This window comes from Sceloporus undulatus, chromosome 3 (genome assembly GCF_019175285.1).
Source record: "Sceloporus undulatus isolate JIND9_A2432 ecotype Alabama chromosome 3, SceUnd_v1.1, whole genome shotgun sequence".
Classification (NCBI taxonomy): Eukaryota; Metazoa; Chordata; class Lepidosauria; order Squamata; family Phrynosomatidae; genus Sceloporus; species Sceloporus undulatus.
This window is the reverse complement of record NC_056524.1, coordinates 179,980,713-180,007,397: the sequence shown is the minus strand read 5'-3', so window position 1 is coordinate 180,007,397 and position 26,685 is coordinate 179,980,713. Positions and strand designations below refer to the sequence as shown.

The 26,685-nt window shown below is 41.2% G+C and overlaps 1 protein-coding gene across 6 annotated transcripts in view; it reads right to left on the bottom strand.

The window, feature by feature from the left end:
- The window catches only part of HECTD2 (HECT domain E3 ubiquitin protein ligase 2), a 71,761-nt gene extending 45,082 nt beyond the window's left edge, over nt 1-26,679 (bottom strand). The window contains exons 1-4 of one of the 6 annotated variants that reach the window (XM_042456661.1): nt 26,184-26,679; nt 22,079-22,184; nt 9,510-9,639; nt 1,001-1,139 (exon numbers count right to left, since the gene is read on the bottom strand). In XM_042456661.1, the coding sequence (XP_042312595.1) occupies nt 1,001-1,139; nt 9,510-9,639; nt 22,079-22,184; nt 26,184-26,227 (419 nt within the window). In that variant the 5' untranslated portion in view covers nt 26,228-26,679. Of the gene's footprint in view, nt 1-1,000; nt 1,140-9,509; nt 9,640-12,219; nt 12,436-22,078; nt 22,185-25,714; nt 26,131-26,165 lie in introns of those variants that run through there. The other 5 variants (XM_042456664.1, XM_042456665.1, XM_042456660.1 and 2 more) reach the window with 5 other exon arrangements.
- Nucleotides 26,680-26,685: the final 6 nt, after the last annotated feature.

Below are 26,685 nucleotides of genomic sequence, written 5' to 3'. Positions count from 1 at the left end.
TTATGTGAACAATGGAAGAAAGGAGCCTGGGCTAAGCTTACTAACTTCTAAAACAAGACTTACTAACTTCTAAAACACTTTCAATATATATTTTATCTTTCCTGGAGTTAAAAACAAGGTGAGGGGCTGGATCTATAAGTCAGAGAACGATCACGATTTCATTTGAACCAAATCTTCAATATTTCCCTATTGGTATCATCTGTCTAACTAGTAGAGTTTACATAACTGTTAGCTACCCATTCAGCAATTTATTAACTGTATCTACTTTAGCTGGGGTTAATAACTGGATTTCAGTTTTAGAACAGATGTACATGTTTGAAATTTGAGGTGGCAGAAGACACTTCAACAGCTTCATGTAGTTTTTGATGTATGAAACTACAGCAAATTCTGTAATAACTGGATTATTAATCCCAAAGTCCCAGTCTAGCAGCAGTAAGAGTACTGTATATACTCGTCTATAAATCGAAAAAATTATGCCCCCAAAATCCTAGGTCAAGTTACATACAGGTCAATATAGTAATGCAATGGCAGCTCTTTCAGATTTCTCCATCCATCCGGTGGGGAGAGCAGTTTCTCTCTTCTCAGCCGTTGAGGAAGCAGAGAGAGTGATAGCTGATTGGCTGCTGCTTCTTTCAGAGTCTCTCTCTCTCTCTCTCTCTTTGGTGCACATGCGCGCATACGTGCACACAACACCTTCTCTGTCTCTCTCGCTGTGCTGCCTCAGGAGTGAACTCTGAAAGAGCCATTGGGGAAGCAGAGAGTGGTAGGCGATTGATTGCTGCTTAAGAGTCTCTGTCTCTCGTGTGCATGCACACACGCATACACACAGAGGGAGCCTCAAAGCTTTACCCTCGACTTATCCATAGATCATACCAAAATCCATAATTTTGGCCCCAAAACCTGCCCTCAATTTATACATGAAATTGACTTATAGTAAAATATATATGGTAATTCATTACATGAAAAAACATGTTAAGTTACAGTTAGGAATGCTACTTACTGGAAGTCTTTAAGAGTTTTTGTTTGGGTTAGAAGAGGAGGTTGTGGAGAGACTGAAACTTTCATTTCTGCTGGGGGTATATCCACTGAGGTACGCTGCTTTTGTCTAACGTCATGGCCAAGGGATGGAGGTTCTTTTGCTGATTAAGATTTTAAAAAAATAATCATAAACAGTAATTATAAAAATAATTAATCTACAGACCTAAATAAACAGTAAATATAGTAGTGTGACTACCTACACATGTGCACTTGAAAATAAACACTACTGAAATAAATCAACACATTTCCAGTTAAACATAGTTATTATAAAGAAAGAACTTTTCCTGCACTTCCTTTTCATGGTGGTGGGATGGTATGCTCCTGCAAGACAAGAGGCTATGATGCTAGTAGGGTCTTCTGTGTCAGAGAGACTTTTTCTAAGGAGCCAGACCAAATGTGCCACACTACTACTGGTCAGGAGATGGGGTGTGTGTGTGACAGTGGTGGAGGATGTCTCAGAGACAACAGCAGTGGCATCATAGCTAGTATTTGTTAGTACTGTGCAGAATGAGACACAGTAAGCCCCTTTTGAATGTATTTTAACTCAAAAACCATGTGATGAGACAATTCAAAATGAAACAAGAGAGAGTGCCAGAAGATGATACTCCCAGGCAATCAATATATTATTGGGGTAGAGCCAAGGACACTTATGGATAGCACTGTGGCTAATGATGCAACTGGACTCTAGTCGAAAGGACATTCTTGTGCTGATGAGCTGAGAGGGGAAAGGAAAATTTGAAGCTGGACAACACAAATTACAGGAACACAGAATGTCAGAAGGATGAATCAAGGGAAGTTAGATATTGTAAAACAAGAAATGAAATGTATAAACATTGTAATATTTGGGATAAGCGAGCTTGTCGACATATGGTGACTCCATTAATTTCACAGGGTTATCTTATGCAAGGAATACTCAGTGGTGGTTTTGCCAGTCCCTTCCTCTGAAATATAGCCCATAGCACTTGGTTTCCATTGGTGGTCTCCCATCCAAGGGTAGGCCAATGTGGTGTCACAGTTTGAGTGTTGGACTACAACTCTGGAGAATAGTGTTCAAATCCCCACTCGGATATGAAAATCCACTGCGTGAACTTGGGCAAGGCACATGCCCTGTGCCTGAGGGGAAGACAATGGAACAAATCTTGCCAAGAGAACCCCATGACAGGTCCGCTTTAGGGTCCTTATGGTCAAGTCAGAAACAACTTGAATGCACACACCAACAACTTCCATCCAAATACTAACCAAGGCTGACCATGATTAGCTTCCAAGATCAGACGGGATATGGTGCCTTTAGGGTAATTATACATCAACACCAAACTACTAGCAGGAAAAGGCAAAGATCTGAAACAATTACTGAAGAAAGTCAAGTCAGAAAGTGCAAAGGCAGGTTTACAGCTGAACATTAAGAAACCAACAATAATGACCACAAATGATTTTCATAACTTCAAAACAGACAATGAAGGCATTGAAATAGTTCAAGATTTTCTATACATTAGCTCAGTCTTTAATCAGAATTGAGACATATCAGAAGAATACTAGGAAGAGCATTTATGAAGGAATTGGGCAAGATCCTGAAGTGTAGAGCTATATAACTGAATACTGAAGACAGGATGTATGCCATTGTATTTCCCACTTTTATATATGGTTGTGAAAGCTGGACAGTGAAGAAGGGTGATAGAAAGAAAATCAACTTGGTATCGAAAAATATTTATTTTATTGCAGAGAAAGCCAACTTTTTACCAAGGAGGCACCAAGGTTTAGCAGCTGCTCAGAAGCCAATTCATTAAAAGACACACTGGTAATACAATAGCAGAGACTTTATTCAGACATATTTGAATGAGCTGTGATTATCTTATTGCATACTCCTCCCACTTCATTATGTGTGTACTGTAAGGAAGAGATAAGATGCATCCACCTTTATCTTTAAACTAGCTACCATCTTCTGTAACATCCAAATTTATGGAACTGTGATTTGTTTAAAGTTTCAAAACATGCTAGAATCCATGGTTTCAACTTGTTCTCACTAACATGTGTTGAAGCTGTTCCCTGAGCACGAATATGGAACTGTGGTTTCCTTAAAATCATAAGTGATTTGTCTTGATCAGTAATAAGTATTACATATACTGTATGTTACATTTAAAGTAATATTAAACTGATTTTCCTCTTTGTACATTCAGCAATTACAGGGAGAACAAATTCAATCTTTTTAAAGATACTTTAAAAACATGAATGGAAAGAATATAGCTCTAATGTTATAATTTAACAATTACTAATGTGTTTTGTGTTTCTGTTGCAAAATACATCCCCCCCCCCAATTTTCACAGACTTGAAACCTGTGGTCTTGATTATTCATGGAGGGGTGAGCCCCGCTGGGTAAAATGGCATGTGTGCCTGTGAGAGCACACAACCATTCAAGTCAATGGGGCTTGAATATATGTGAGTTTCTGTTTTCGTAGGGGCATCCGGAATGGATCGCTCACAAGAACGGAGGGGTGGCTGTACTGGATAAACAAGTATCTGAATACTGGATAAAGTGGCAGCTAAACAATAAACCTATTCACATAAAAATCCAAGATCATTAAACCACAGCATGAACTTGCCATATGTTCATACAGTCCATTCATTTCTATTTAAACTTCATTACAGTTTAAGGAAACAAGCTAAATTCAAATTCTGGTTTCTGATCCTGGCTTGTTTCTTTAAATACTGTAGTTCAAATGAACTGAAATTTGTCCTGTTGTTAGTTAAAAACAGAAATTGTGGCTGAAAAAAAGAGAAAGCAAGCCTGAAACTCATGCATGTAATTTAACTGGATTCAGACATTGTTGTTGTTGTTAACCACCCTTGAGTTGATCTTGACTCATGGCAACCCCACAGATAAGACATCACCAAGACTCCCTTTTCTCCAGTGCTCATGCTCAGGTCCTGTAAATTCATACTCTTAATACAGTCCACCCATCTAGCATGTGTTCTTCCTCTCCTTGTACTGCCTTCAACCTTTCCTAGCATTATTGTCTCTTCCAATGAGTCATGCCTTCTCATGATGTATTCAAAGTATGCCTGCCTAAGTTTTGTCATCTTGGCTTCCAGGGAGATTTTAGGCTTGATGTGTTCGAGGACCCATTTGTTTGTCTTTTTGCTATCCATAATATCCTTGGCACTCTTCTCTAGCACCACAACTCAAAAGAATTTTCTTCTTCTCCCCTTTCCACACTGTTCAGCTCTCATATCTGTACATGACTTGTAGAATTCTAACTTTTGTGCTCAACTGTATGTCTTTACTCTTTAGGATTTTTTTTAGTTCTTTCATAGCTCTCCTATAGCCTTATCACACATGGAGGTTTTGTAGCTCAGATCTGGAGTCGCTTCTGTTCTAGCAACGCGAAACGTGATGTCTTTTCACACCAGATCTGGAGTCACTCCGGTCTAGCAATGCAAATTCACATTAAAACATGATGTTTTATCACACCTGGTTGCCTTTCTGTTGCCCTTCCAAATCAAGGGAGAAGCGGAGTCAGTTCAATTCCAGACAAGTCATGTGATGCAGATTCAAGCAAAGTGTGGTGAGTGCACATTGTATTACCACACCGGAACATACTTTGAGGGTTCAACGATTTGAATTGGCACCCTTGCGCATGCTCAATGGGGCTCTGGACGCTGTCCTCCTTAGCTGTCATCCTTCATTGGGGTGTAGGAGCAGGCAGGGGATGATGGGATAGGCAGCAGGGTGAAGGAGAGGGGCAGATCGGGGTGTAGGAGCAGGCAGGGGATGATGGGATAGGTCTCAGGGGGTCACTGGGGCCAGGATCAGGATGAAGGAGCAGGCAGAGAATGATGGGATAGGTCGCAGGGGGTCAGGGGCCAGGATTGGGATGAAGGAGCAAGGCAGAGAATGATGGGATAGGTCGCAGGGGGTCACTGGGCCAGGATCGGGATGAAGGAGCAGTCAGGGGATGATGGGATAGGTCGCAGGGAGTCACTGGGGCCAGGATCAGGATAAGGAGCAGTCAGGGGATGAGGGGATAGGTCGCAGGGGGTCACTGGGGCCAGGATCGGATGAAGGAGCAGTCAGAGGATATGGGATAGGTCGCAGGGGGTCACTGTGCCACGATCGGGATGAAGGAGCAGTCAGGGGATGAATGGATAGGTCGCAGGGGGTCACTGGGGCCAGGATTGGAATGAAGGAGCAGGCAGGGGCTGATGGGATGGGTGGCAGAGAGCACGAGATGGAGGAGGAGGGGAATGAAGGAGCAGGATGCAGGGGGCCAAGGGGGGCGACAATGGAGTGATCAGATCAATTTGAAGTGAAATCGAAGTGAGCTTGAATGCGAATTCTGTGAATTCACTTTTTACTGAATTCACCAAAATGAGGAGTCACTTTGGATTCACTGCAGAAGCGCCAGGGAAGGAGCTCCCATAGAAATGAATCGCATATGATAACACATCATGTTATCACTTGAATTCGCATAGTTGGACACACAGTCACATCGGAACTGAGCTGCAAAAAGCTCCAAAAAGCTCCATGTGAAAAACACCCTAGGAGTTAATGCTGCTGTCCCTGTTCTGATCAATGTTTGATACAAGATATGAGAACTCCTTTTCTATTTCAATTTTCTTATTGTCTAGATTAAATTTGGGTAGATCCTCTGTGGTCATTATTTTTTGTTTTCTTTATGTTCAGCAGTAAGCCTTCCTTTGCAGTTTCATGCTTGATCTTCCTTAGTAATTCTTCTAGGTCTGTGATATTTTCTGCTAGTAGTATCATTATTGTCTGCATATCTTAGACTGTTGATATTCCTTCCTCCTATTTCTACTCCTGCTTGTTCTGTTTCCAAGCTCTTCAAATAGTATGTTCTGCATTTAAATTGAACCAAGAGAGTGAAGGGATGCAGCCTTGCCTGGACCCACTGCCAATTGGGATCCATTTGGTTTCACCATGTTCTATCCTAACAGTAGCTTCTTGTCCTAAGTACTGATTTCTCATAAGGACTATCAGGTGTGGTGGCACTCCTATGTCTTTCCATAGTTTTTCATGATGTGTGCAGTCAAAGGCTTTGCTATAGTCTATATATGATTATTTTTATTTGAAATTCCTTGATTCCAAGTTTCTATATCTGAGAATTAAATATGATTACGTACCTTCCATAGGGTTAACCCCAATTGCAGGCACCCTGTATTATTCAAACCTCTTTGATACTTTAATGTACAATATGTTGTATTACAATGCCTCCAGAATGACTATCTTTCAGATTTTAACAACAGGAAAAGAAAAATCTTAGCTATCTCTGATTATGGGCCTGAACAGATAAGCCAAAAAAGTTGGCTTCTGTGCAGCTTGGGAGCGTGACTATTAGATGGTGCACGCCCCAAGACATGTGGAAGCCACGCTGAAGCTGCTTCCAGGCTGCCCAAACCCAGCCCAAAAATGTGTGGATTTTTTCTGCTCCTATTGGGGCCAGCGATGGAGGGCATCCTTGGGACTGTGGTGTGTAGTTGCTGCGGTCCCACGGTGCCTTGGGCAGGCAGCTTCAAGCCACTTCTTCATGGCTGTCTGTTTTGCCCCTATATCAACTTAAGCTGACATTATGAGAGGTTTCAAAGTTTCACAAAACTCAAAAAGAAAATATAATTGAAGAATATTTTTAGCCATACAATAGATTTATGCCTTATTTTGAACATCCATATGCTTCTGCATTTCAGTACTGGTAATGTTAAATGTGATTTAAATCCCTTAACAATCTAGATGAAAATCAATAAAAAGATAGTATAATCTCCAACTCATTTTATAGATCTACCAGTGCTATTACAGTTTTCATCATGAAATATATTTACAGTAAAAATAATTGAAATACAGTACTGTTTTACATCCATTATGAAGATAACTGGACCTTTATGAGCTCAATTATTTAGTAGTATTTTTATTTCTTTTTAGTACTGGCAACTGCTTTTAGATTGTTGCTTGGTTACATTATGTAAAAATCATTTAACCAATATATGAAAGGCAAGGGTGTAAATGAAAAATCTGATGAACAAAAGCATTTCTGGGAAGAGAATGGAGACTTAATTATGATGAAATTAAAAATGAATGGGTGTAAAACACTAGCTTTTCTTCAATGACTGATTCAGAAAATGACACTTTCCAAATTGTCAATGTGGATTGCTTCTATGCTAGGAACGACAATCACTTGCAAGAGATGGGAGCATTGTAGGGATATGATACAGCTGAAATTATAGCTGTTTTTTTAGCTGTGGTACTACAGAAGAACCAGGGAGTTCTAGTGGTTTGAGTGTAGGACTATGACTCTGGATACCTGGGTTCAATTCCCTGCTCAGTCATGGAAACCACTAGGTGACCTTGGGCAAGTTACAAGTCAGCCTCAGGGGGAAGGCAATGGCAAACATCCTCTGAGCAAATCTTGCAAGGAAACCCCATAATACATTCGTATTAGGGGCGCCATAAGTTGGAATTGACTTGAAGGCACACAACAACAACAAACTGGCATTCCTTGGGAGAGATGAATCTTCAGCTCGCTTGCTACGTCCAGCTCCCACCTCAAAGTGGTACTAAACAATGCTGGTCCTTTTCTAACACCTAAATAAAAAGGACAACTAAGGACAATTAATTGGTGGCAGGGCATAGAAATAGCTTAATTATGTTCCATAGCCCAAAATGGATGGAGAAAATAATAAAGTGCAGGTGAGATGGGAGAAACAAGTCATGTATATTCGTTTTGCATTGACTACACCTCTCTGCTCCTACTATGTGGTAACAACATTTTATAAGAAGGCTCCCACAAGACAGCACAGCAGAACACACATGATGAACATGTTGAGCTCAATATACTGACAAAACTATGCTTGTGTACAAGAACCACACTGTTCTTGTAGCTTCAGGCTTTTGCCATCACACCAGCAGTGCTTCCATGGGCTCATCTACATTTGCCAGAATATTCTGACACTATATCCACCCCACCCACCCCGAACTCCCCTTACCTTCTGCAGGTTTTCAGTGACTGACTGGCATATACCTTCCCGTTCGGTCCCTGCAAGCCTTCTGCTGCTTCTGTGGGCTCAAGTCCCTCTGAGACCAGAACAAGGTGCCAAGCCTCATTCTGACCTCAGAGGAACTCATGCCCTGGGGAACTGGACAGGAATGCTCACAGTGACCACTGGAAAAGGGAACTTGGAAAAAAAGCCAAGTCTTTTAAAGGTGAGACTGTTGTGAAAACAGCCCAGACCCAATCTAGGGTTTGGGGCCTGTATAACGTAAACAGCACAGTGAGCCTGGGGGGAATTGGGGTTTATATATAATGTAGACAAGTCCCAAGAGGATTTCTCAAACAGTGTTAGTTAAGTGACGAAGCTGTCCATATCTTGCACAGCACTGATTAAAAACAAAAAACAGAATAAAGAGCTCAGTTGAGAGTTTGGGTATAGTCAGCTGCTGCCTCTTGTCAGATTGAAGGGACTTCTGGGAGAGGAGTAACAGTGATAACACTGTACTATGTAACACAGAATGTTCATATCTAGAGGATCAAGGTGTTTGTCTAGTTAAAAAAATTCAAAGTGTTTACTTTCTTCATTAATGAATGTTGCTTTTGCGCACAGCTTGTAATTATTCTAGTGTGTTCTAAGAAAGAAACACAGCATGGTCCAGAAGCTACAGTTTGTACTTGGATGTGGGGAGATGAGGGAGTTCAAGCCTAAACACAGCTGTAAATTGACTTCTTAACCCTTTGAAGCTACAACTCCTGCTATGTCAAACAATCAGCAGTTTCTTAGGCCCTTTTTCTGAAGATATGTGAGAGGGTAAGAGGTAGGAAGCACTTTGTATACTGCAAGTGCTACAAAACATTAACAAAATTATAATATGTTTACCATAGTCCTGAAAGTTTTCTTTTCTTACCTGTTTTTCCAAGCAGCCTTTCTTTTCTTACCTCTCCATTTACTGATTCTTATATTAAATTTAATAGTAAATGGTCTTCTTTGCCTAGAATGGCAGGTTCGGGTGCAATTATTCTCAAATATTTAAACAGAAAGTCCTTACACCTTGTTAAGCACTTCCTTCAGTACTACTTTTTTATAGTACTAATACAGGTGAAAAATCTGCCATCTGACAACACAGCTAATTAATTCTGCTTCTATAGTACCCACAACTAAAAGTCTGCCTTTTTTTTACTAATTGTTGCATGTGCAAACTGCACATAGCCTATGCCAAACCTCATTAGAGTTCTTTCATCCTAGAGCTCCCTACTGATTTACCTGCTATAACTTGCATTTGTTAAAATGTTAGTTCCTGCTGTGCAGTGTCATTTATTATGACTATGCAGTACTTTGCACAAAGACAGTTCTACTAGTAAGTACCCAAAGCATGTCACAACACAAATAAAAAGAAAAACAGCTAGCAACAATAGTGTACCAAGTACCTCCTGCAGCTAGAAGTGACTAAATAATGAAGCCTTTTTTTCTCTTACCATTTTTTATATCTGAAATAACAAACTGTGTAGGTGGACTTTCACTTCCAGAATCATCTTTCTTTTGGCTGATTGTCGAAATGAAACTGCTAAAGGGGGAAATATCATTTTTGGGGCCCATCTCCAATCCCTGCAATTAGAAAAAAATACAGATGCTATGACTTAATATTACAAAACTTCTAGTTCAAGAAACATCTATTTTTCAGAATAGAACAGAACACTGGTTGTTACTCATAACTATCTTTGGAACATGAAAATACAGTCGGCCCTCTTTATCCACAGATTCTTTATCCATAGATTCAAGCATCCACGGATTGGAAATATTCAGAAAATATATAAATTCCAAAAAGCAAATCTTGATTTTGCAATTTTGTATAAGGGACACCATTTTACTATGTCACTGTATTTAATGGGATTTGAGCATCCATGGATTTTGTTATCCACAGAGGCCTCACAGAGCAAACTTGGCATAAGAATTCAAGGAACTGAGTCTGAAAAACCAACCATCAACCGTAAAACTGGGCTAACACAATTTGTGATGTTATCTACCTCAACACTCTCCCGACCAGAAACTGGACCTTTTCCCATGTGAATCTCCAGACAATCTCTGGTGACCCACACAACTTCCCTGCTTTTTTCCAGGGAAGGTGCACAGACCAACAGTTTGCGCAGGTATGGGCGCACATGCACACCCTGCAGCCTCAGATACACCACTAGCATATTCATGAATACACGTGGGGAAGCCAACAGATCAAATGATAAGGCCCTATGCTAATAGTGACAATGTAGGTAGCCAACCTGAGGTACTTGCTATGAGCTGGGTGTACTGGAATGTGTAAGCACACCTCCAGGAGGACAAGGCACACCAGATAATCCCCCTCTTGCACCCCTTCCAAAATCAATTGTAGAGTTTCCATGTGGAATTTCTTGAAAACAAAATGATTTATCCTATGGAAGTTCAGTACAGCCCTCCAGTCTTTGTTTTTATCCAAGACCAAGAAGAGCACTGAGTAGGATCCCAAAAATTCTCTACTGAGGAGTCAGAGGCTCTATAACCTTTACCTGAAGCAGGTATTCTTTGGCCTAAATCATCTGGCAGTTCTTTTCTACAGACCTAGAGCTGTGTAACTGGATAAAAAAGTCTGGGGGCTTTTGAATGAAATCAGTGGCATAACTGTCCCTAACAGGTGTGTACACCCAAAAACCAGGAGACATCTGCTTCCAGCGATGGACAAAGTGCAAGAGGCAAGCCATCACTGGGAGCTGCCCCAAGTGAGAACGACTCTGTTGAAAGAAGTGAAACTGCCTTTACTGAACCGAGAGGACTGCTGCTGCCGCCAAGGTTGCTGTTGTTTTAGAAGAACTCCAATTTGGTCTGAAATACCTAAATTCCCTCTGTCAAAAACTGGGGCCTATACCCTCTACAGGACTGAGCTCCAAACTGAAAGGACCTTTTGTCTTTTTAGTCAATGATGACAAACTGACAGTACTTTCTTTTTGTACTTGGTCTCAATCAACACCTCATCCTAAGCATCAACAAATAATTAGCTTTGGATTTGTTATCAGTGGTCCAATTTTTTAGCCAAAGCTGATGCCTGGTAGTGACATCAGCTGTCATGGCATGTGAAGCAAACTGAGCAGAATCAAGATTAGCATCTGCCAGTTTATTGATGCCCTGTCAGAGCTTTGTATCTTCTTTACAGACACTGTAAACCCTTTGCCCATTAAATAGCGGAAAAGCAGCTCAGATGGCAAGAATGGAAGCCTCATGAGACCTGCACAAAAGATTGTCCAGTCTCTTCACCTCTAGACCAGTGATTCCCAAACTTTGGTTCTCCAGGTGTTTTGGACTTGAACTCCCAGAAGCTCCAGTCAGCTTGGCCAACAGAAATTCTGGGAGCTGAAGCCCAAAACATCTGGAGAAACAAAGTTTGGAAACCACTGCTCTAGACTATGAAGCATCAATAAAAGGCAGCTTCAATTTCTTCATGACTACAGTAGGCAACAAATACAAGTGTTTAGAAAAAGCTGGAGCAGCCCTTGCCACAGCAGGATGAATCCATTCTCCCCCCATAACCTCTGCAAGCAATTCTGGGAATGGTACAGCTCAATGCTCTTTCTTAGCCTTAGTCCTTTCCACATTAGTACTACAAACCTGGCTGCTAGAAGTCAACTCCAAAGACTTTCCCAACTTTCAGAGAAGGACAGGATATTGTTTAAATTCAAACAAATGGGGGAAAACATGTTCAGGAAGAGAACCCTCTTCCTCACTGATAACTCTCCTTCCTCCTTGTCTGAAGTATCTGGAGAGACAGAAGACTCCCAATTCATCATAGGAGTTTCTTTTCACTTTGAACCCATCAAAGTGGCCCCTTCACACATTTCCCCTCCTCTCCTATGAAGAGGATGAAGAATCTGATGCATGACACTTTCTGGAATGTTTTTCAAGCTTCTGGCCACTAGAGGACCTGCAAGTCTCGGAGAGCTTTTCATTACTGAGCTTGCGGATTTTTCTTGCACCTTTTCTTATGGCACTCAACACACTTGCCTTCTTCACTGCTGCTTTCGTCTTATCCCCAACACCCTGAGTCCCACAGCCTACTTGGCTATGGGGGGAAACTACTTATATAACTCACGGGGGAGCTCTTAAGCACTGATAACCTTTCATAACCAGAGGTGGAAGGAGAGCAGGAACATCTGACACACTTACTTGTGTGGCTAAAACTGTTCTGTAGCATGGTCTGATCCACATCATGAACCAATGCCACACTCTCCAGCCACCTCTGCAGCATGAACAGGGACCAGATCATGTCTCCTAGTAAGAGTGGATAGATCCATTCCTTCGGCATACCCCAAAGGTGCTTCGCCCATCATGCAATCAACAACCAACTCCGCACCAGACAAGTGCTCAGGATTGCAATCCATATCTATTAAAATGAGATTGATAGTCCCTGTTAGGTTGAGAAGCTCAATACAAATCAAAGTCTTCTGACTCATCATCTGGAAAAATTCTCCTCCGAAACCAGTCTCTTAGGCCAAAGTCACCAGAGCATGAAAAGCCCTGTCCTGATTCAAGCTGAGGCAGGACTGGACTGGAAAGGTGGGATTGGCTGTCCCTCTTAAAAGTGGTAAGGATGACTGACAGATCAGAAGCACAAGGGAGGAGCCAGGCCCACCATGAAGGATTTTACCTCTCCACACTGCAAGAAACTGAAAGTTTATATTGTCAGAATTAGGCTGTTCCCAATCAATGATATCAGTAAAAGGAACTGATGCCACAACTTGCTCTTTAGAGTGAACACTTGGCTGACAAACTGCATATGCCCCTTTGAGAAAAGTTTAGCACATAGAAACAATATACAGTTCAATAATACCTTACATTTTAACCATTTTGGTAAATTCTGATATAAAACTTTGTCACAAATATCTCATATTTCAATGAACAGAAATAAGTTTCAAAGTGAGTTTTTGTAGTAGAAGAAGCTAACGCTTTAAAAGAGGCTCTCTAGGTGCTGATGGACTGTAACTCCTTCACCATCGGCTATTCTAGGCAGGACTGCTTCACTTGCAGACCAAAAACATCTGCAATTCCCATATTGCTTTAAAGATTTCCCATGTGGCCAAGAATTCCATGTAGCCTTTTGATTGCATTATTAAATTACTACCTAATAAATAGCCAGTGATTCATTTCTCATCGCTGACAATCAAAAACATAAGGCTACACCCTGTAATTTCTCCTGTCATTTGCTGACAGTAGTCATGAACTCTTTTTCATTTTGCCAGCAAGGATTCTGTACAGGCTGTAACCACAGCATTTGCTATAAGCAAGTAGTGCTTAAGCATTAAAACAGATGATTAATGCAGTGATGATTAATGACAGAACAGGGATTGAATGCATTCCAGGTAGCTTTTCTGAGGTACGATAATAAAGTGTTTCTTTTTGGGGGATGGGGAAGATTCTTTTAAGAAGTACACTATGTGACACACCATTACAAATAGCTAAGGAAACAGAACTGCTCTGCTTTCCTTCTCAAAAATTACAGTGTAACACCCACTGATTTGATTTCATTACAAATTAAGTGCCATTTAGACCTTAGTAGGCTGAATTCTTATAAACTAATCATACACAGGATGCTATAGTACCAAGATAGATTTGTACTGCACATACAAGGATCTGCTTCTTCAGAAGAATTAGAAAGGGAACTTACCGTGCTTTCTGTGATGGTCCCCTTTCTGCAGTAGTGGGGAGGGAATCCTTACACTGGGTCTTGCTCCTCCCACGTGCTTCTGAGGCAGGGTTTCTTAACTGTCAATCAACTTTTACACCCTAAATGGGAGAGCTAATTTCCCCCTCCTCATAAATGATGGAATAACAAGGTCTAGACAAATATAAAATCACTGCCAGGAACTGCAAAATACAAACATGCTCCAAAAAAGGATGGGGAGAATTCCCTTCCCACTTCTACAGAAAAGGAACCTTCACAGTAAGTACCAACGTTTCATTTTCCTGCAGTGTAGGGAGGCAATCCTTCTGTAGTCGCCCTACCCACTGGGTGGGCAGAATCTCCATAAATTCCAACTACAAAGACACAACCTGCTGCACAACACACCTGCCAAAGGATGTATCTGCAGAAGCAAATTTGTCAGTCTTACAATGCCTGAAAAAGGATGAAGAGGAATCCCCAGTGGCTGCCCTGTAAATCTCCAGCAAAGACGCCACCCTACCTGAGGCCGCAGTTATTGCAGCACAATGAGTAGAATGTACCTTACTGCTTTATCACACTAGGGGGCAATTGGGATTTAAACAAGAGTTAAACTAGAGAAAACCAGGAAATGCCATGTGATAAACATCAGGCATTTCCTGGTTTTCTCTAGTTTAACTCGTTTAAATCCCAATTGCCCCCTAGTGTGATAAAGCAGTTAGTCTCCACAAAAGAACAGTGGACATAGGGTAACTCAATGCAAAGTCTCAACCACTCTTTTCTCTGTTGATGCCAAACCCACAAATCCCTAGATGATATATCCTCCCTGCCTCTTATCAGGGAGCATGATCAGATAGGCAGGCCATCCAGATATGGGTAAACATGCACCAATACCCTCAGATACACCATCTCAACACCTTCGTAAACACCTGAGGGGAGACTGACAAGCCAAATGGAAGGACCATATATTGGTAATGTTCCTCCAGGTAAACAAATCTGATGTACTTCCTGTGAACTGGGCGCACCACAATATGCATGTCCAGAGGAGGGTGACCAAAATGATGAAAGGTCTGGAAACCATGCCCTATGTGGAATAACCTAGGGAGCTGGGTATGTTTAGCCTGCAGAAGAGACAGTTAAGAGGTGATATGACAGCCCTGTTTAGATATTTGAAGGGATGCCATACTGAGGAGGGAGCTAGCTTGTTTTCTGTTGCTCCAGAGTCTAGGACCCGGAACAATGGATACAAACTGCAGGAAAAGGGATTCCCGCTCAACATTAGGAGGAACTTCCTGATGGTAAGGGCTGTTCGACAGTGGAACACGCTCTCTCGGAGAGTGGTGAAGTCTCCTTCTTTGGAGGTTTTTAAACAGAGGCTGGATGGCCATCTGTCAGGGGTGCTCTGATGGTGTATTCCTGCATGCTAAGGGAGTTAGGCTGGATGGCCCTTGAGGTCTCTTCCAACTCTGTTCTCTGTACCTCTTGGAGATCAAGGGATGCCAAATAATCTCCATCCTACATCCCTTCCAAATGAACTGAAGTGTTTCCATGAGGAACTTCCAGCTCAGTACAAATTGACTGGCCTGTGAAGGTTCAGAATAGCTCCACAGTCCTTGTTTTAATTTCGAACTAAGAACACTGAGTAAGATCCCAAAAAATTCTGGTGATGAAGCACTGGCTCTATAGTCTTATTTGAACTAGATGGTCTAAACTGCTTGAAGTATCTGCTAACGTCTCTCCTGAAAACTGGGCATGCGAGATTGAACAAAGAAATCCCATGGCTTTTAGGGAAAAGTCCATGGTGTATCCTTCCCTCATAGTCATGCACACCAAGCATCAGGAGATTGCCAAAGTATTGGAGGTGGGCTCCCATTGGAAGCTGCCCCAAGCCAGAAGGTGTGATCTGTTGGTAGAAGAGGTTGAAGCTTTGTTGAATCCTGAGGACTGCTGCTGTCTAGCTGTGGCTTGGGGGATCCCAATTAGATCTCTTGCTGTCTGAATTGAGATCTGTAGGGATGAAAGAACTGAATCTCTGAACAAAATAATTTTTTCTTCCTTTTTAGCCAATGATCTTTCCTATCTTTGGTTTTGACCAACACGTCATCCAAGGCATCACCAAACAATTTAGGACCCTTAAAAGGATAGGTAGTCAAATTAGCCTTGGTGGCACAGTGGTTAAATGCCAGTACTGCAGCCATTGACAGCCATAAAGTTGTGAGTTCAATCCTAGGGACTCGAAGGTCCACTCAGCTTTCCACCCTTCCGTAGGTTGCTAAAATGAGTATCCAGCTTGTTGTGGGCAGTTAGCTTACACTTTGTAAACTGCTTAGAGAGTTGTTAAGTGTACTGATAAGTGGTATAGAAATGTACTTGCTATGCTATATTGCTATTTAGTATCAACATTCCAATTTTTAACCCAAAGTAGGTGCATGGCTGCGATATCAGCCACAATGGTCCTGGAAATGAATTGAACAGAATTAAGATTGGCATCCACCCTAAAAGCAGAAGCCTTGGCCAATTTATGAACACCCTGTTTAAACCTAGACTCATCACTAGGAATCTGAAGATATAAATCCTTGGCCCACCTGACTGCAGTGCTAGAAAACAGGGAAATCACTGAAGCAACTCAGATACACAAAAAAGCCTCAATTTCTTATCCTCGGGATTTTGGGCAAAGTGTATGTAATCTCCATCCTTGGAGGGGAAAGTATTCCTGAAACTAAACCAGACACAAGAGGATCAATAAGAGGTAGCTTTAACTTTTGCATAACCTCTTGAGATAGAATAAAGGAGTCTGGTACAGGCGGCGCATCCCATTCAAATGAATGGGCGCACACGCCCGTGGCACCCCGCACGAGCCCCATTGTTTCCAATGGGGCTTGAGCATAGGCAGAATTCACCTTATGCGGCAGGGTCCGGAACAGATCCCTGCGTAAGGGAAGGGCAGACTGTATAAGCTGGTGCCACCCTAGTGGAGCCTGGGAGAGACCAGTCCCCTTCCATCACCTCTGGGAAAGGTACTACACAAGCCTTAGATATGATTTCTGGCACTCATTCAGTTGCACCACTAGACAACTGACTGGTAGGAGTTAAATTTGGAAGTTTTTCTATCTTCCTGAGAAAAATAGGAACTCATCCAAATCAAACTACTCTGCTCTGGGAGTAAAAATCTCCCTCATATAGAGATAACACCCCTCTTCCCTATCCAAAGCAATGGGATATAGTGAACCCACCGATTTCAGCAGGCATGGAGCAGAAGAACTGTGATTGTTTTCTCACTTTGCCACCACAGATCCCCGTTTCACGATACCAAGAGGAGAAAGAAGACTACGATGAATGAAGCCTTTTGTGACTGCAGCTTCTAGAGGGCCTCTGTTCACCAGACAAATTCTTAATGGGCCTGCATTGGTACTATATTTTCTGGCATATAAGACTACTTTTTAACCCAGAAAAATCTTCTCAGAAGTCAGGGGTCGTCTTATACACCGGTTGTTGTCTTATACGTCGGAAAATACGGTACTTTTGTGCCTAGCATACTTACTCAGCTTGCCATTTTGTTTGGCTTCTGAAACTGAAACTCTGAAAATTGTACCACCACCACCACCACCCGTCATCCCTGGGTGCCTACTGCCTAACTCAATTAAGGAGATTCAATGGCACATCTCCAGAGGTAGGACTTGTCCTTCAATTATAAGGGGCAGAAGGGAAATGTGAGTCTTGGATTTAGCCACCTATGTGGCCAAGACCATGCTTTCTGGCACTCGGTGTACTCAACTCTGCTACACGAAGCATTGCCACATACTTCCATGACTTGAAAAAGGTTGGATTCCTCAATTTGAGTAGGTCATTTCACCATTTGGTCCTGTCCGAATGGCATCTCAGCCACTACCTAGCCACCTCCTGACTCCTCATCAAAGGAGAGTTCAAGGCTGCTAACTCAATCCACTCCTCTAAAGCCAACTTCCCCATTAGAGCAGAAAAGGGGGTTTCTCCTATAAATCCTTTAAATTCTCTTTTAAATTGTGTCAAAAGCCAGAGCAATGCGAAGACCTGTCCTGTTTAGCGAAAAACAAGACAGAACTGGGGGATGGACTAGCTTTCCCATTTAGGGTGGGGAAGTTGATAGACATTTTAGAAGCCCTACCTAAGAAGGCAGGGCTTCTTAACTGGGAAGAATAAGATTGCCTCCCCACACTGCAGGAAAACTCCCCAATGACAAGTCTTTGCACTCTGAATTCACTGCCTCAGAAGTAAACAAAACAATGTTGGAAAATGAAATGCAGCGGGTACAGCCGAGTACACAGAATGTATGGTACATTTCTGATAATGAAAGCTAGCTTCTATAAAACAGTATGCATTAATTGGAGCTGAAATTGCTGTTAGCTAGAGTGTACAGGCAAAGGAGTTAGTGACAAGTACTAACATCATTGCATTTTCATATATCTTCCTTCAAAACAGTTTTGAAGTATGTAAGGTACCAGCACACCTGTGGCTAGGTGCTGTACACTGGGAAATTGTTAAATGACATGAACATATTAACAGGACTCAGTCCCATGAACCTCCTTCATGAAGTTAGTATCTGTTGCTCCTGGTGCAGTGCAAATTTTATAGCAATTTCTACAACTGCACCCTATCCAAGGAGACAGTCATATGTAAACCTGTATAGGAGCTGCTCACAGTTAAAACAGCTCCCATCCACTTGGAGAACCTTTATACAGAGATGCACAACATAAAATCTCCCCAAGGTCTCAAGTGTCCTGACTCCAGCTGCTAACAGTGGCACTGATCCCCATTTCCTCTTGATTTTATACAGATCACATTTTTCCTACTGCTGCCAGTGTTAAAGAAAATATGTGGGTTTTGTTTTTTTTTTAATCAGGATTTGGGGAAAAGGGGATAGAAATATGGCTCCCCATCCCCTTTCAGAGGCATGTCTTTACAGAACACTTTTTTTTCTTGCTGTAAAGAACAATCTACATCAGATTCAGGATTATATCTGTACCTAATTTGGGAGTATATTTGGTGGACCAGAAAGGCTGTACTTCTCCAGATAAATCCACCTTGAATTCCATTGTGGGAGAAAGGCAGGGTATAAATCTTTGACATAAATAAATAAAATACTTTATAGACCACCTCACCTTCCCCTACTCCTGGAACACTGACGCCAAATAGCTGGCGTTGTCTTCCACAGTGACTGTGAGATGGAGAGAGGGCTTCTGAGCTTGGAATCCCTATTCCTGAGCTCACCATAAATGCCATTTGAGACCATATAGGACTACGGCCTACTCTAAAATCTATTGGGTTAAATCAGACCCAGTGTAATAGTTCCTTTTACTTTTCATGCTTTAATATGTTTTATCAGCATTGACATTTATTACTAAAATATCATTGTGTTCCTGTACAGTATCTCCATCTGTTCCTTCCAGACACAATGAAGCACTTCTCTTACATGGTCCTACTATTTACACATATTCTCATTACCTCTTTTGCTAACTCTTTAACTCTTTAAACCATGCAGGTAAATAAATATATTATAGATGAACATTTTGTTAGGTTTCTATTAAAACACATAAATTGGCTGTCAACCTACTAACAGATATCTATCTATAAAACTACCTATAACTGGCTTCAGTTTTAAATACATTTTCAGCTTTAAATAAAATCAACTCCTGTTTAAAATGAACATTCACATCTTTCCATAATTCAATACTAGCTTCTTCCTGTTGCAAGTACAATAAATATTATGTGGAAGATCTGCAATTACATTTCTGATTTTTTAAAAAAAAGAATGCTAAATGCAGTGGGACCTCAGTATCTGCTGGGGTTTGGTCCAGGATCACTGTGGATATAAAAGCCATGGGTGCTCAAATTACATTACATATAATGGCACAGTGAAATGTTATACATTATATAAAGTGGCAAAATCTATGTTTGCTTTTTGGGTTTGTTTTTTTAATGTGTGTGAATATTTGTGAACTGTGGTTGGCTGAATCCTTGGATGCAGAATCTGTGGATATGGAGCGCTGACTGCATAATTACAGAGATCTTGATTTTGTTTTCATTTCACAGCTCTCCATTATCTTATCTAATTTAACACTCAAAATTATATCATGATCACATTTCTAAAAATTCTATTTCTCATGTAAATTTTTAAAAGAGATTTAGCACACAACGTGTCCCATATACAAGTCCAAAATATTTATCTTTGATACTTCTTCAGAGGGCACAGCTATATTGTTTCACACATCACTTGGAAGTTTATGACAAGTGTCACAACTTTATATTTCTGTATCCTGTTTAATTCTGATCTAGCTCCTACAACTACCATATATACTTGACTATAAATCCACCTCATATATAAGTCGAGGGCAGGTTTGGGGTCCAAAATAATGGATTTTGATATGACCCGTGGATAAATTGAGAGTGAAATTTAGGATCATGTAAGACAGGATCTAGAGGATCTAAAGGAAAACAATGCCAAGGAACTTAGAAAATTCCAGCAGGCATAACTGTGTTCACACTAAAGGATGGATGCCAATTTTAGGGAACGTTTGGCAACTTACTCAATATGAATGAACAAAAGGTTTTCACTAAATGATGAAGAGTTAACATTTTCACAAATACGAATGATTACAATTTTCTCCCTTTGTCTACATTTGTGAATTTTGAAAGCTAAAGATTTCAAAATGAAGATTTGCCTAGAAGTGAAAAGATGCTCAGGAATAGCTGAAAGGCTGATTAATGTTTCTCACCCCCTGCTGCTTTTTCCCTCCAGATGGCAAACTGAACTTTCTACTAGCAGCAAAAAAACCACAACAAATGACAGGAAGTAAAATGGAACTTGTTGCTGTCATTCAACAGCAACCACTGATAAAAGACAGACTTTAAATTGTTCCTCACCTGACCTTACTGTTAATTAAGATCTTAGGAAATAGGTTTACTCTGGTACTATCACTGTGCTCACTTAGATGTGACAAATGCAAAGTTCTATTCAAATTGTTTCAAAGATCTAAATGCCTTTTCCTCTGCTAGGACATCTAATAGGACATTCACAGCAATAAAGTAGAATATTTTGCCACTGATGACTGATTTTGTTCCCTTACCTAACACATATCTTGTGCACATATGTGCTACATAAAATTCACTTGTTGGATGTCAATCCTCAAGACACAGTTAGTGAGTGCCTCTACTTCGTTCACTTTTCTAATTTTAAGAAGTTTTTGTTCTAGTCATTTATAGAATGTTTTACATGCTGAGCACTCCTCCCACTGCCCTCTTCAAGTGTGGGAGCATGTTCATTTAGCCTTTAACAAAAACAAGTGGTGCACAACAGCAAGCCTTTCTTTCTACAACAATATTCCCAGTATTTCACTGCCCTTTTTCTTTTTGTGTATGCTCAATTCAAGTTTTTGAAGGTTATACATTCTGTACACCTTGGAAATGTTTTAACTGACTTGCAAGCAGGAGGAACCTCATTCAATCTGTCTGTGATACAGTATAATTAACCAGGTTAATGTACATTAAATTTGACATAGATGGCATTTAACTGACATAAGATTGCTTAGAGCAATGAGGTAGACTAGAATGTGCTGAGGCATATTCCAAACCCATTTATCCTTCTGTTTAGGACAGAAGTATAAATAATATGGCCCTCCAAAAGTTGCTGATCTGGAACTCCCAGCATCTCTTACCTTTGGCTGTGCTGGATTGCTGGGACCTGCAGTCCAACAATATTTGGAAGGTGATATGATTGCTGTCCCTGCTTTGCAGCATTCCAAGGCTTGCCATCTTTCTATTAACATCATTATTAGCTTATAGCAGACAGTTGTAGTATCTTATCCTTTGCTTTCCTGGTGACTTGGAAAAATATGATTCTACAAAACTGCCAAGTCAACTAGCTATTAAACTATAGAAGAAATAATGGCTAGAAATTAATATTAAATGAGAATTTTTATACACTGGGGATTAATATACCCCAACTGGAAATATATGGCATTAATATTTACATATATGTTCTACTGACATGATAAGTAGATGAAAATATAACCACTGCCCCAGGAGTTGCTACGCCTTCAAAATACTCCTTACAACCTCTGTTACTTTGAGCTTCAGTAGAGTTGTACTGAATATGTGCACTGAAGATGGACTTTGCCATCTTTCATTCTACCAAGCTAGTATGTGGCCTTAGGACAGAAATCTTGGACTATTTAATCCTTCTGAGCAAGACTGGCCACTAAACAAGTTGCCTTGGATTTTCATTCCTGCCTCAACTGAACCTGTCATAGTCTGGCCTGCTGCTCAGAAAACCATCACTTTGACTCACAGCTTGGAGCAGTTTTAATATGCACTTTAAAATCCAGGCCTCACCTCCAAGCTGTGGCCATGCTGTGAGATCTCTGGGCAGGCTGAATGGTTGTCTGTTGTTTCAAAAACAAAGCTGTTTGAAAACAGAGATGTTCCCTTCCTACTTCCTCTGAGAATGAATCATATGGGAAAGGAAAAAGACAGGAACCAACACTGCTCATTCCGCCTCCTGGCATGCTTTTACCTCACTTAATCAGACATCTATGCTCATATATTTAGAAGTCACACATACTGAAGCTGCTTTCACTGTGCCTTATGGAACTGAGATCTGTTGTTCTCCAGATCTTCAGCTATTATAGCTAGCAAAAATCTCTTGTCTATTAATGGTTGGTGCCATTAAATAGGTATGTTATGTCAAGATAATAACTTCAAATATCTCTTAAAGGAACAAAGCAGCACATAAATGGTCAAATTTTCAGTATGTTTATCTGGCTCTCATAAAGCATCATGGGTGACTCTGCTACATATATATATATTTTCACAAGGTGGTAGTTGACCCAAGCTTATCATTTAATAACCATAACAACATTCCTGGGTGATTTGGGACAGCTGGACGGTACAAAAACTGCTTTCTCCTTCATTATAACTTTAGGGAAAGACAGAACCTTTTCCCTCATTCCATTCAGAGAGGGATGTTTAAATATTTAAGATTTAATTTAAGATTATTTGAAGATACAGGTTTTTATGTGCCATAAATGGTATGGCATGGCACATAATAATAATAATAATAAAGGAGAGATCAATCTAGCCTTTTCCAGACATGCTATTCTTCAGTGCCAGGGACAGCCCTCTCTTCCCCCAAACCATTCAAAATGACACTGATAATGAGCAGTATTTCCAGGAGGCAGGGCCTTCTTGTTCTGTACAGCTCTGTACTCCTTCCTGTTAAAGTAATAACATAAATAAAGCCAGAAAGTAAATGGCTTAAAGTTAAGTTAAAACTGATGTGGAATATGATTAACCAGTTCTTGACTGCATCACATAAGGTATATCTAATCTTATAAAATGTATCTAATCTTTATAGAGGTACTTGCTATGGAGTAAAGTCTCTTGAATGCAGTAGGTTATACTTCTGAATAAATATGCATATGATCAAGTTATAGCACATGCAACATATGTATTTATCTGCAAAGATGGTGGGAATCACTGAATGCTTTAAACTTCAAGTAAAGAGGGTCCCCATAAAACCGTCAGAATCACTTAGATGCTTAGAATTACAATTACCTATAAGACTTCCTTATATGTGGGTTTAAAAACACATATAGTTTTTTTTATTATATGGAGGTATGTGTGAAAAATTGCTTAATTCTCTGTTGTAATAACAGCAGTGTAATTTTCATTTACATCAATGGTTGTTGTTTTTAATGTATTGATACCTATCAGAATTCAACTATAAAAAAGAAAGCAGTTCTGGCAGCCAGACATAAGCAATCTGTCTTAGTTTAGTTCTTTTGGGAGCACAGCCAATAATCCTGGTCTATTTTTGGTTGATATTAGTAAATACATATGCCAAGTCAATACATCATTGGGTTACGGTACTTCGCTGATATGTTCGTAACCTCTGAGGGTGTAAGAAAAACCAATATGGATGTTACTGCTAGGCAGAAATAGTCCTGGCCCTAGCCATCTGCCAGTGAAGAAGCCACTGCAGGGAGCCTGCTCTCCTCTTCCCTGGCAGAGATACAGTTATTTGTGTAAAGTCTATGGAAATTTGTATGTCTTAAATGTTTGTGTAGCTTTTAAGATTCAATAAAAAAAAAGAAAAATGCCCCCCTTGCCATGATGTCTTGCAGGGAATGTACCTAGGGCTCCCTAAGCCTGGAGGCTGATGTATGGAGGAGGTCAAAATGCCCCCCTTGCCATGATGTCTTGGACAGGATGTACCTAGTGCTCCCGAAATCTGATGGCTGATGGATGGAGGAAGTCAAGATGTCCCCCTTGCTATGATGCCTTGGACAGGATGCACATATTGCACCCTACGTCTGATGGCTGATGGATGTCAAAATGTGTTTCTTTTGAGTTCTCCAGTCCCAAGGCAACTGTCAGTTGGATCTGAATATAATCATCACATACACCACAACCAACTAGTACATTACAACTCCCACCCTTATATCCCTATAAGTGTAACATACAATTCTTGATAGCATTACCTCCTGCTCCTTCTAGGTTATATCTTCTATATCATCCCACTCTGTCCCTCTTCCTTTTAAACTCCACCTTCTCCAGTCCTTCTTAGATTCCATCCTCTTCCCCCTCTTGCCTTTACTTTCTCTGTCTCCTCTTCTCAACATCCTTTCACTGCTACATACCTCTTACCCTCAATCCACATTAATCTTATCCTCTATCTGCATACTTCACCTCTAACCCCCTTCCATACATCTCTCCCATCTCTTATCCCTTTGTAATGCTATCAATAGCTCTCTCTTGTTAAAACTAACAAAATAACTTTACAAAGGTTTAAATCATCAAACATTCATCTTCATTCAGTTACTTACTACCCTATGATAGAAGATTCTACATTTGCAATTATTACATTCATATCTCTAACTAAGCTATATCTCTTACTAAAGTACTTCCTTTTTGTTTTATTTGTCCTCTCTCACCAACTATTGTGGAAATCCTTCTGTTACTAAAGCAGCCCATTGTTGTATCATATATAATTTCACATATTCCCAATCTTTCTCAAATATTTTAAAATTTCTATCAGATCTTAGTCTCGATAGTCTGTCCATTTCAGCAATATCCTCTCCAGGTGCATCCCGTCCAAGACATCATGGCAAGGGAGACATTTTGACCTCCATGTATTAGCCATCAGACTTAGGGGCCACTAGGTACATCCCCTGCAAGACATTATAGTAAGGGGGACATTTTAACCTCCTTCATCCATCAACCATGATATCTAAGGAGGACTAGGTGTATCCTGTCCACAACATCATGGCAAGGGGGACATTTTGACCTCCTCCATCTATTAGCCGACAGTTAGGGGACAGTAGGGGCATCCCATGCAAGACTTTATGGTAAGGGGGAGATTTTGACCTCTTGCACCCATCAACCATGAGACTTAGCGGAAAGTAGGTGCATCTTGACCAAGACATCATGTCAAGGTGGACATTTTGACCTCCTCCATCCACCAGCCATCAGGCATAGGAGGCACTAGGTACACCCCCTGCCAGACATCATAGCAAGGGGGACATTTTGACATCCATCTATTAGCCATCAGAGGCCACTAGGTACATCTCTCCCAAGACATTATGGTAAGGAGGATGTTTTGACCTCCTCCATCCATCAACCATAGACTGAGGGGACACTAGGTGCATCCCTCAAAGACATCATGGCTAGGAGGAGACCAACCTGACTCCATCCAGTGGACAAAAAAGGGGAACATTTTGACCTCCTCCATCCATCAGCCATCAGTTAGGGGCCACTAGCTGTATCCCCTGCAAGACATCATGGCAAGGGGGACAAATCATAGGTCTTTTGCTGCCCTGCAACCAAATTTTAGACACAACAAGCTTCTCATATCAAAGCATCTGTGATCTTAGCTGAAGCACCTGTGAATGAATGGATGAATGAATGAAGGCATCATGAAGGTCCCTGAGCGTCAGAGTCAAAGGAGCAGCAGCAGAAGCTGGTACCTACCCCAGAAGCTCTCCTCGGTTCAATCAGATGGGGAGGCAGTTTCTGGATTTCTTCCTTCTCCTCCTCCTCCTCCTCCCCACCTTCTTCCTTCCCTTCTTCCTCCTCCTTTCCTCCCTCTTCTTCTTCTTCTTCCTCCTCCTCCGCAGCAGCCACCCCCTCTTCCTCCTTCCCAGACGAAGGGGGACCCAACCCTTCCTCGTCCATTTTGCAACCCAGCAAGAACTGCTTCTCGCCCACGGCTGCTGGCAGGAGGAGATCCGAGGCTGCCTGCGCGGAAAGCTGCTGCTGGCTTGGCAGCACCGACATCGCTCTCTCTCTCTGTCTCTCTCTGTCGCTCCTCCCTCCTGCCACCCCCTGCCCTTCTTTCCCTTCCCTTTCCCCTCCTCCCCAAATCCCAACAACACCCCCTTCTTTTCCCCTCCTCCCAAAAGACACACACCACCAATTTTACCTTAGGCAACCTCTTTACCTCAAAGGCCCCTTTCCTCCTGCCAAGAGACACAATGGCTGCATCCACACTGGAGGGATAACCCGGTTTGGCACCGCTTTAAATATGTCTGGAGGAAACAAAATATATGTAGGGAGGTGACCACATTTAAAAAAAATAACAACAACTAAATACACTCATTATAATATAAAATGGATGGTTCTTGGGAGTGCTCCAAATGGAGTCCTTTTTTTTTAGGAATTCCTTTACAAGGAGGAAATGGAGGGCTGTGTCCTAGAAAAGGAGGACGCTTGGTCAGTCTTTCCTTAACACACACACAGACCCAGCCTTGTCTCACTTCCAAGCCCCATGGAGGCATTTCATCCTCCTTTGTTGCTTCCCTCCTTCCAGACTTTTCCTTTATTCTCACTTCAAACCCCAGGGAGCCCCTTTTCTCTTCCTTTCCCCCTTTTTCTTCCCAGTCCTTCCAGACTTTTTCTGTATCCTCTCAGCCAAGCCTTGCCTCACTTCAAAACCTACAGAA